General features: G+C 43.5%; 1 protein-coding gene across 6 annotated transcripts in view; it reads right to left on the bottom strand.

Moving 5' to 3' along the window:
- Nucleotides 1–10,661, bottom strand: part of SLC39A10 (solute carrier family 39 member 10) — a 77,875-nt gene extending 67,214 nt beyond the window's left edge. Inside the window, exons 1-2 of one of the 6 annotated variants that reach the window (XM_037913206.2) lie at nucleotides 10,492–10,661; nucleotides 4,000–4,118 (exon numbers count right to left, since the gene is read on the bottom strand). In XM_037913206.2, the coding sequence (XP_037769134.1) occupies nucleotides 4,000–4,002 (3 nt within the window). In that variant the 5' untranslated portion in view covers nucleotides 4,003–4,118; nucleotides 10,492–10,661. The remainder of the gene's footprint in view (nucleotides 1–3,999; nucleotides 4,119–10,491) is intronic. The other 5 variants (XM_037913202.2, XM_037913205.2, XM_043525902.1 and 2 more) reach the window with 5 other exon arrangements.
- Nucleotides 10,662–12,036: the final 1,375 nt, after the last annotated feature.

Here is a 12,036-nt window from a genome sequence, read left to right as displayed (position 1 = left end):
ACACTTTTACACATTCCTCTCTGCTTTATTCAAACATATCATGTGCTCAGTGAAGTCACTTGACATAAGGATTGTGCCATGAATCCACTAAACAAAAAATGAACCTCTTTTGGTACTTTAGATTTTTGTACTTCAAGAGTCAGAAATGCATATACCTTCCTCTTGACTAAGAGTCTATGAATTCTAGTAGCACAATATATTTTGTCTTATTTTATGTACATTCCCCTCATGCTATGGCAATGAGTCTCAATACAAGAACTAAGTAAGAGAGTTTCCCTGTGATGAAAATGTGAACAAAATAATCAAATGTACAATATATTCACAAACATTTAGATGTTAGCTAAGGGCAGATCATCATTAACAACTAATTTCTGTCATTGTCTATGCATACAGATTCCATTCACTTCAATGAAGATATGTAAAAGTAAATGAGAGTAAAGGACAAATGAATAATCCAAAGACTGCTGAACAAAATATAGAGCCTCCTCTAAATAACTACCAGTACTTCAAATACAGCCCAGGTTAGTAGTGAACGAAAGTCTTTCGTCTACAGGTAGTCTAGATTGGAGTTTTAAGAGACCCACTGACAGCTGGGACTGGCCCGCGTCAGCTAACTCAGGCTTGCAGGGCTAAAAACTACAGCATAAACATTCAGGCTTAGACTGGAGCCTGGGCTCTAGGACCCTCCCTCTCGTGGAGTCCCAGAGTTCAAGCTCCAGTCCAAACATGTACACATTTACTTTACAGCCCACAGCACAAGCCCTAGGCCATCCACAGGTGTTTAATTGCTGTGTCACAGATGTCCCCAATGTATCATACTGTACATGAAATAAGTGAACTATATTTTAGCATAAAAATCTAGTGAGGCAAGCTGTCCACATCACAAAACACAGCCATTGCAACTGAAACTAGCTAGCATACTAATTGTTAAGCAGAGGCCAATAATTAGGATGGTAGGATACTGAATTATCCTTTTACCCCTACAAGTGGTCCCCCTACAGATCACTGCTCAGGTGCGTTGAGGGAGCAGTAAGTAGAAGAATTCTCTTTCCACGACTGTCAATCTGGCACCCTCCAGGACTAAATTCGTAGGTAGGGTTTTTAGGTTATAAAAAAAATTGTTAAAAACCTAGATGTAGAGTACTCAGTTTAAGCATTTAATGAAGCTTTTTTGGTTTAGTCTGCATTCAGTACGAAATGAGGAAGTGCCACTGTTCGGCACTGTCAGCCAAGTAGATCTAGAGGATTGTCTACCAGCCACCATCACAGACATACAGCTGTATGTTTAGGATACTTGCCCTGTAGAGAAGACTGCTAATTAATACATTCACAGCTGTAGAACAGACATACTGCTACCATTATGAGCAACTTCATAACCAGACAGCATTGGATGAATGGCAGTATTTAGCTCCACTTCAAATGAAAAACCAGTATTAAGATGACTCAATGCTGCTCTCAAAAAAAAAAAATTATAAAAAAAAAATCACAAACTGAATTTGGTCATTCTATTTACCTCTCTGTTAAAGAATGCTTTAAATAAAATTAAAGCAAGTTACATTTTCTTTATGCTACATATAGGTTGGACTATGAATACTAAAAATGACTACATGCACTATCATCGCCAATTAGATCTACTATAGGGAAAAGCTATTTATTAGATACTCATCAATTATCAGCAGTACATCAGATTACATTTCCAGTTATCATGCATAACTCATATGATTATTTTAATCCATTAAGTAGTGACCATAACACTGTAGCCCTGAATGAAAGGCTAACAGAGCTCTGTTTACATAACTACTGAAAGTTGTGTGATCACTGCACATTCACATGATGACAGGGTCAATGTGGACTTCACGTTTTTAGCATTTAGTTAGTAGCATTTGCCAGCAGCAACAGTTAGGATCTCTCACAGTTTCCACTATAAATCTCTATTTTTGAAGTGTCTATAACCTGGACTAAAATCTGACATCAGGCCTCCGTTGAAGCACCTATTTTTATACAAGCTATTGGACTTCTATATAAATAAAATCCCCACATATTTACTTTTAATTATGTAAAAAGATCTAGGAGGATATTGTAACCTTACAACTGGGCACAAAAAAAGTCTAGAAATATTTCAACTAATAGAGTGAGTCAGTCACATATTTTGGACATAGGCATAGTCATTTATCAACTTCCAGTAAAATGTGACCATTAGATTTCAGATCACCTAGATTAGCAAACAAATATCAATTATGACTAGTTAAAAAAAAAAAGTCTCCCCACCATTTAAAGATCTTGAGCTTTGTCCCTGAAGAACTGTTTGCAGCTGAAAGGTTATGGAGGCACAACATAAAGGAACAATCACCTGGATTTGTGCTGGAAATGGCCCACCTTGATTATCATGCACATTGTAGGGAGAGTGGTCACTTTGGATGAGCTATTACCAGCAGGAGAGTGAGTTTGTGTGTGTATGGGGGTGGAGGGTGAGAAAACCTGGATTTGTGCTGGAAATGGCCCAACTTGATGATCACTTTAGATAAGCTATTACCAGCAGGAGAGTGAGTTTGTTGGAGGGGGGTGAGGGGGTGAGAAAACCTGGATTTGTACTGGAAATGGCCCACCTTGATTATCATGCACATTGTAAAGAGAGTGGTCACTTTGGATGGGCTATTACCAGCAGGAGAGTGAGTTTGTGTGTGGGGGGGCGGAGGGTGAGAAAACCCTGATTTGTGCTGGAAATGGCCCACCTTGATGATCACTTTAGATAAGCTATTACCAGCAGGAGAGTGGGGTGGGAGGAGGTATTGTTTCATGGTCTCTGTGTATATAATGTCTTCTGCAGTTTCCACAGTATGCATCCGATGAAGTGAGCTGTGGCTCACGAAAGCTCATGCTCAAATAAATTGGTTAGTCTCTAAGGTGCCACAAGTACTCCTTTCCTTTTTGTGAGTTACACAGTTCTAGCCCAAACTGATTTTCCTAGTTTGAGAGTGTTTAATATGTTTTAAACATCTTTAAAATCATTTTTTTTTACTTTGCTTAACGTTAAGAAGGTATAAGTGTCAATACAAAAGACAGCACATATTATCTAAAGCATAGACACTAAAAATGCATTCACTAGGCAGTGACAATAAAAAGCTTTCGCTGGGAAGTAGGCGGAGCCATTAGTAATAGAATGATCCTGCAGATTTTCTCATTAGATTCACAATAGCTGAAAAATTCTGAAAAGCAGCAGTGAAATTGACAAGGGCCTGTTAGCTTTACTTTGCTGCTGCTCCCAAACTGTTCTGGGAGTCTGCTTTCTCCACTCCCTTCATCCAAAAGAATTCCCAGCAGTGGCAGAAAATTCTCTCTACTTTTATGTTCATGGTTTTTCAAGAAGCAGCAGAGTGAAAGTTACAAGATAAACTAAGATACCTTCAGGGTTTTTTTGTTTTGCCTCAGTAAAACTGGACTCATTCTCTTCAGCGTCGTGGTACTGCTCCTCTGAAAGCTATGAGCCACAGCAAAGACTTTTTCAGAGTAGCAGCCGTGTTAGTCTGTATTTGCAAAAAGAAAAGGAGTACTTGTGGCACCTTAGAGACTAACCAATTTATTTGAGCATAAGCTTTGGTGAGCTACAGCTCACTGCATCGGATGATGAAGCTCACGAAAGCTTATGCTCAAATAAATTGGTTAGTCTCTAAAGTGCCACAAGTACTCCTTTTCTTTTAGCAAAGACATTAAAAGTGATAGCAGGAGGAAGACTAAAGGCATGTCTACAGGTACAGTGCTGCTGCAGCTGCACCTCATCTGGTAAAGATGCTCTATACTGACTGAAGCACTCTCTCCCATTGGCATAATAAAACCACCCCCGTGAACTGCAGAAGCTATATCGGCCCTCCGATATGGCGCTGTGCACACAATCACTTATGTTGGTGTTACTTATGTTGCTCAGCGGGGTGGTTTATTCACCCCCGAGTGACATAAATTATGCCGATATACGCTGTAGTATAGCCATAGCCTAAAACTCACCATTCTTTTCCAGTAGCTGGAGGAAAGCTGGAGTAGTTCCTCCTCCTTTACAGCAGGCGGGGGTCAGAAGGAAAGACATGGGACATGGAGAGGTGGGGATTAGAGGGGTAATGCAGCAGCTAGTAAACGGAGAAGAGAGAATGAGTTCCAAATCTAATCAGGCCCCTTATAAACCAAGATTGGGCATGGACCAGATACACCAGCCTGCAAACAATCCTACTGAGTCTCCCTTCCAGAAGCTAGGGGAGAGGTACTGGGGTTTCTCCTGCCAATCTTCCGTTGGCTTCTGGTTTTTAGAGGTCTAGTAGATTTTTCCCATCTTGATTATCACATAATGTGGTTAAAGCAAATGTGACCTAGAAGATGCCCGTTAAAAAACAAAAGATAAAAATGCTGCTGTTATAAGAACCATTTTCTCCTTTCACACCCCTGATTTTATTCATACTACAGACTAGCTCCATATGAAAAAGAAACACACACACGAAAGTAGAATCTCAGTATGGAGTCAAAATCATTTCTCTAAGGGCTTGTCTGCACTGGCACTTTACAGCGCTACAATTTTCTTGCTCAGGGGTGTGAAAAAACACCCCTGAGCGCTGCAACTTTCAGTGCTGTAAAGTGACAGTGTAGACAGTGCCCCAGCATCGGTAGCTATTCCCCTCGTGGAGGTGGATTTTTTATAGCGCTCTCTCCCAGCGCTATCCCGCCACTACACAAGCCATGTTAAAGCGCTGCCGCAGCAGCACTTTAATATTGCTAGTGAAGACGTGACCTAAGCCTCTGAATGAAAGAGCTCTTCTCCTTTGGCAGATACATGCTTCAGGCCGAATCGTTGCTGGCATCTTTTGTTAAGTGGTGCCTCAACACTTTTTGTTGTTGTTGTTGTTGTTTTTTTCAATAGCTTCAAGTAAGTGCTTTGCTCAGGAACTGGCACCATATTGAAGACCCGGGGTACACTTTATATAAAATCTCAGCTATAGTTTGAAAAAGAACAAACAAACACATTTCTACATTAACTATATAAGACCTTTTCCTCTCTCTTTTTGAATCCTTAGATATTGCTTGCGGCCTTTCACCTACAGATTAATAAGTGTTAATTGGATATGAAGTTTTTGTTGTGACAAATACTATAACAAGAAAACATGATGAATGCTCCCTATACGCCGGTAACTAAATTTAAGGGACAAGTTTTTAAAAACTGAGTTGGACTCTGCAAAATAAAACATACAAGTTACATTGGCCTTCCACAGCAGGAGCAGTGCACATTAACAGCTTCCACACAGAAAGGATTCTTAAAACTAAAGGAAGAGTTTCTCTTTGTCCCTGAAGTTTGATTCTGTGAAAACATGTTATAAAAAGAAAACACAAATCAGGAGTACTGGCAATTTCTTTTTCTTCTTTGCAACATTACTGACATTCTCAAGGATGTTAAGAGAAAGGGGGCAGAGGTAATCTCCTTTGAGAATTCTGAATACTTGTTATAGGAAAGTGCCAGACAATTGTGGAAGTATGAAAATACTTTCTGCATGGTTAAAGTTACTATAGAAAAGAAAATAATATTTGCTTCTCGTCCCTATGCTAACGTTTTCACTACTCCCCAAAAGACAGCTAAAGATATTTAGGCTCCCATATTTTCAGTCACAGGCAAACTGAAATGGGAGATTAAATTTAATGACTCAGATTGAGCAAAATAGCACAAAAACAGATTATTTTTATGTACACCATTCTCCTATTGTCTTACAAAAATTTCACATGTATACCTCTTTTCACGTTTAGAGTACTTTGTAACCTATCTGAGTAACCTTCTCAATCAGCCACTGTCATTCTTTCAGTAGATATTATCTCCCTTTTACAGATACGGAAATTGAGGCGAATATTGCAAATCCATCTTTCTTAGGCACAGTTAGGGCTAACCACATTATAGCCATTTGGACAATCAAAGTAAATGTAACCAAATGACGTTTCAACCCCAGATATTACAGAATTTTCTCCAATTTATACTGCCTAGCCAGACAGCTATGCACGGATATTCAATTTAAAGTATTAAATGTGACTGCTTGCCTCACTTGGCCAAATCCACACGTTAAGTCTGCATCAGACAGAAAGTACCCACTACTATTATTCCTGTACATGCATGTTAGTTGGATTTGCTCCCCCCCGCCCGACTCCCCCATTTCTCAATTTATGGTTTTCTGCAGTTTGACTAGGAATATCTGTTTATATATTATTTGTATTTCCTATAAAATACCAAGGGAATGAACTATTTATACTTGGGGACTAGCTACCACATGTGGCCCAATATTCTGTTGCTGAAACCTTTTCCAAGACACCATACTGAAAAAGGTATACTTTTTATCCAAGCCACACTCATTTGGGTTCAAGACTACTGATTAGCATGGGTTTCTTCCAGGTATTACAGTAGATTAAGGGGCACCATCAGAATAGACTTTTTTAAAAACACATTTGCAAGTACATTTCTAATGGATCCCTAAATGCCTTCTGTTTCCTAAGAGTTTTTTTTCTCCTGTTAAATATAAGTTGTAGGCCAAATGTGACCTGACAGCATCGTATTGGTTGTCTGCAGCATGGTTGTAGCCATGTTGGTACCACAATGCTAGAGAGAGAAAGTGGGTGAGGTACTATCTTTTACTAGACCAACTTCTGTTGGTGAAAGAGACAAGCTTTTGAGCTTGCACAGAGCTCTTCTTCAGACTGCCCAAACCTGAAGAAGAGCATTGTGTAAGCTTAAAAACTTGTTCACCTGCTGGTTTACACTTCCATGTTAAATTATTTTTAGTACTCCGGTAGATGGGATACTAGTTACCTACTGCATCCACCTTCCATAGACACTGAAGTACTTTCCCCTACCAAAAACCCACATGAGCTACATGAACTAAGTAAACTATGTATGATTTACAGCAGTGGGTCTCAAACTTTTGTACTGGTGACTCCTTTCACAAAGCAAGCCTCTGAGTGTGACCTCCCCTAAATAAAAACACTTTTTTATATATTTAATACCATTATAAATGCTGGAGGAAAAGCGGGGTTTGGAGTGAAGGCTGACAGCTCTCAATATCCCCCCCACACCATGTAATAAGCTTGCGACCCCCTGAAGGGTCCCAACCCCCAGGTCGAGAACCCCTGATTTACAGAAGAAAATCTACACACAGTTTTCAGGGTCTTTTCTACTCATTCTTCCAAAAGTACATAGTTGCATTGTTTGACCAAGGAGACTAAATAAAAATTAAAGTTCTAACAACAAGGCTTAAGATTCAATAACATTTAAAAAAATATTTTGGACAAGGACATCTATTTCAAAACAAATTTGTTAATGAGAAAGTGCTACCCATTCTGCTACATTTGTTCTTTGACAATTCTCATGGATGAATTAATTAATTCAGAAAGTTTTCTTACATTAGCATTCCTTTTAGACTAATATTCCACACACTAACAATTATACAAAAGAAGTTAGAAGTCCTTTTTGGGGATTAGAGTGGTATGTTTTATTTATCCTCCTCCCTTCTCCTTTCCCAAAAAAAGAAATCAACCAAATCAACCGGTTTTCCAAGGATACACAATTAAATCTTTTTAAATTAGAAGCCATTCCTTTGGCAACCTCTTATTGTCTCCAAAAGAGAACCTATTAATGAAAAAAATTCCTTGGATAGTCTAATGAGTGTACTCACTTTGCAAATGTAATATTATCTATTTTTAATCATCTTGTATCACATTAGTTATTCTGCATGGTAGCCCCAAAAAGAACATTTTTTAAAAAATTTAAAAAGCATACACTCCCTTTGAACCACTAATGTCAGTTGAAAGACCAACTAATTCTCAACTTCTAAACACTAACCAGATGCCTTCAGTATGTATTTTTCAGTGCTTATTTCAGGCTGCCGCTCCCACATGGAAAAAGCATGGCATAGGGCTTGTCTACACTGCCAAGTTGTCAACAAAACTTTTGTCTTTCATGGGTACTTTAAAAAGCGCCCCCCCACCCCCTAAAGATAAAAGTTTTTCTGTGGCAAGTGGCAGTGTGAACGTGGCTTTGTCGGCAGGAGCGCTGTCAAAGCAAAAGCCGCTCTCAGGGCTAGAAGTATTTTGTCGGCACACACGCCAACGTTTAGCGACAAGGCTGCATCGACACAGTCTTGTCACTAAAAGCTGTGTGGCGTAGACAAGTCCACGGTGTTCTACTATGAGTAATTATTACACAAGAGTAGTTATTTAGGTTAGATGTGTGAAGCGTTTGTAGTGTTAGAAGCTAAAACTGTACCTATCTTAACTTGAGCAGCATTTTGGGAAGAGTTATAGAACGGAGAGGTGAGAAAAGAGCTGCACAGACAAAATAGCTGAGAATGATAGAACTGAGAAGACAAAAAAAAAAAGGGTGGGGGGGGAGAAGAGACTATTAAAAGACTTGTATCCCACACAGCATCTCAACATGATTTACTATCAGGGAGTATCAGCCGTGTTAGTCTTTATTTGCAAAATACAGTTGTGTGTGTGTGTGTCTCTGTGGCGGGGGGGGGGGGGGGGGGGGGGGGGGGGGGGGGGGGGGGGGGAAGGGAACCTGGATTTGTGCTGGAAATGGCCCAACTTGATTATCATACACATTGTAAGGAGAGTGATCACTTTAGATAAGCTATTACCAGCAGGAGAGTGGGGTGGGAGGAGGTATTTTTTCATGCTTTGTGTGTATATAAAAAGATCTTCTACACTTTCCACAGTATGCATCCGATGAAGTGACCTGTAGCTCAAGAAAGCTTATGCTTAAATAAATTGGTTAGTCTCTAATGTGCCACAAGTACTCCTTTTCTTTTTATCAGGGAGTATTGCTTCAAGAAGAACCAGTTCAGGCACTGAAAAATGGAAAGCCTTTAACCATTTTCTAAAAGTTGTATGTAGTGTAGTTGTAGCCATGTTGGTCCCAGAATATTAGAGAGACGAGGTGGGTGAGGTTATATCTTTTATTGGACCAACTCCTGTTGGTGAAAGAGACAAGCTTTCAAGCCACACAGAGCTTGTCTCAGGCTTGGGCTGCAGCTCAGGGACCCTGTGAAGTGGAAGGCTAGCAATAGGTGTTTAATTGCTGTATCAACTTAACCTTATTTTTCTTTCCTGTATACCGCTTGTGACTGGGTGATTTTTCAGAAGCTGTCTCAGTGACAGTGACCAACCAAGTTTCCCTCACCTTCAACAGTACCACTCAGATCTTGCTTTTTTGACTCTGTTCAAAGTTACACATAATTTACCTCAGATGCACCTCATGATAAGAAATTTCCCCAACAGAGCAAACCAAGAATATTAAACTGAAAAGTATACACCCCACCCACTTCATCACTCCCCCCCAAATAAACATGACCTAGATATGATACTTAAGTTTCACCAACTCAGACTCCAAAATAGTGTTCCCTTCTATATAATTCTAAGGAAGGTAGTCCTTCAAAGCAGGTACTGCAGATGAGGCATAATGATGGCTGGTTGGGAAGGCCTAATATACACACTAATTTAGGGCAGGTCTACAATTAAAACATTTCACTGGCACAGCTGCAGCACGTTAGTGAAGATGCTATTATGTACATGGGAAAGCATTTCCTGCTCCTATAATCCATCTCCACTAGAGGCAGTAGCTATATCGGCAAGAGAAGCTCTCCCCTTGACATAGTGCTGTCTACACCCGGGGTTAGGCTAATGTAACTGACACACTCAGGAATGTGGATTTTTCACACCCCCGAAAAACGTAGCTATGGTGATGTACGTTTTTAATGCACACCTGGCTGTAGAGCTGGGAGCACAGGGAAACGGGCATGCAGCCTGGAGGCCAACAGCAAACGTTTGTTCCCCAGGGAAGAGGCCCACCCAGGCCAGTCACCCCCATGAAGCCCCGGCTGGAAGCTGGGTTTATTGCTCCGGGGTGTGCAGGGAGCGCTTGGGGTTTCAGCCCCATTTGGGAGCCTCCCCAAGCCTGGTGACTACAGCTTGCAAAGCTGAGCCTGGTGCCCTTCCCCCGAGACAGCCCCTGGGGCGGCAATTCACAGCGGTGAGAAACCGCGCTCAGCCTTGCCACGACATCAGAGCGGCCAGCCCGGTGCCTCCAGGGAGAGGCCTTTTGTGAAGCCCCCTCCCCCCCTTACCGGGCGGCAGCACTGGGCCGGGGGAGGGGGGTTCCCGGGCCGCAACCTGGGGGGGGGGGGGGCGGGGGGCGTTTGCATGAGGGGGAGCCCGCACTGCGGCCGGAAGCAGTTTGGGACAGACTCAATAGAGCAGCCCCCCCCAAGCCCCTTCACTACGCCGGCCCCGCCGCCGCCGCCACGTGATGAGGCAGCGGCCGCCTCGCTGCCCCCCATATGCGGCTCTGTAGCCCGCGCAGGGACGGTGGCCGCTAGCCCCCCGCCCCCCAGCCGGCCCGGGGCCCGGCCGCCGCCTTCGCGGCAGCGCCGGCCGGTTGTGTGGGGGAGGGAATGTAAACAAATGGGGTTTTATAGCTACCTCACTCGAGTGCCGTGTGCATCTCCCTCTCCGCTCGGTACCAAACCGCCGGGGCGCCTCCTCCTCCGCTGCGGCCGCCCCTGCTACGCCATTCACCAAACACACTTACGCCGAGTCAGCCGCGCTCTGCACTCACACGGCTACCAACCATGCGCATAGGCTAGGCAACCACCTTGGCGGCTCGGCTTAGCCAATGCGGGCCCCCCGCCCCGCCCCCTTCTACGTAAACGGCGTAGCACACCCTCTATTCTCTCCCCCCTCCCTCGGCATCTGAGCTCATCGCCCGTTTGCTCAGGAGGCAGAAGCGCATGCGCCGTTTGGCAACACCGCCGGATGCTGCGCTGCCCTGAGGGCGCCCTGTTGCTGAGCGGGCGCGCCTGCTGGGGGCGGCACATGTGCCGCGCCCCCCGGGCAGGGCGCGTGAGACCCCCCGCGCGGCCCCGGCGGGGAGAGGGACCCGCAGGCCCCGTACAGCCGCAGGGGGGGGCGGGAGAGAATGTACCCAGCCCCCTCTGCCCGCAGGAGGGACGCTGGGGTTGGGCGCCGCGCGAAGGGGCTGGAGAGCGGGATGGAGCGTCGCGAGGCGCCCGCCTGCCCCCGGGGCAGCGCCACCCAGGCTGCGGCCTTCCCCGCAGCCGGGCGCCTTCGCCGGGGCTGGGTTTCAGTTTCGCCTGGTCTGCGGCCCGAGTTCAGCAAAATGGGAGGTTTCAAACGAAGGTGGTTGAACTGGTGCCGCTTGGGGGGGCGGGTGCAGGGGGGGAGATACTCACAGATCACTTTAAAGCTGGCGTGCCGCGATTTGGCCTTACCCCGGCCCGAGTGGCGACCCTAAAGTGCTGTTTTAATCGGCAGATGCAGCGGTAGTTGAGCTAGATCGGGTTATTCAATCCATTTAAATTAAACGGCTGCAACTTCTGCTTTTCTGTACTTTGAATAGGAGAGTAGTGTCACCTTCTCGACAGGTTTTACTGGAGACCCGTTCAAGCCACAGCACCGGGCTCCCTTAATTTGTGCTTCTCACTGCAACTTTGCATCACACTCTTGTGTGCTGGGGTACAGTTGTACAGCTCAGTAGACTTAAATGAAGTTTTGCCCTTTTACACCAGCAGAATATTTGGTCCTTTTGTGAAAATTTAATTTAAATATTGCATAGATATTAAACTGTTTTACAGTCCTTCTGCAACCAAAATTCCCATTGACAGTAGGGAATGCAGAATGGAGTCCTATATCTGCTACCTGATACTAGAATTTGTTACTGGGCAATAACTCGGTATTTGCAATGTGTATGTGATTGCAAGATTAATTTTTTGTCTGGATATGGTTGCTTTTCCAATTAAAGTCCAGGTCATCAAGCATTCTTATTGAAAAAAAAAAAAAAAGAAAAAATCATGACAGGTCAAAGCTGCTATTAGGTAAATTGAAACAAATATACCAAATGTGGACAGGTCCTTTCTTTTTTAAGGGATGGTCTGCAACCAGTTTTGTACTGATTTAGCTGTAGCAGTTTAACTGATGTATTAAATTGGTGCAACTCCCTGTGGAGGT

The sequence above is a fragment of the Chelonia mydas genome, chromosome 11 (assembly GCF_015237465.2).
Source record: "Chelonia mydas isolate rCheMyd1 chromosome 11, rCheMyd1.pri.v2, whole genome shotgun sequence".
In the NCBI taxonomy this organism is placed as follows: domain Eukaryota; kingdom Metazoa; phylum Chordata; order Testudines; family Cheloniidae; genus Chelonia; species Chelonia mydas.
Note: the sequence above shows the minus strand (reverse complement) of the source record. Positions and strands in the feature narration are given on the sequence as shown.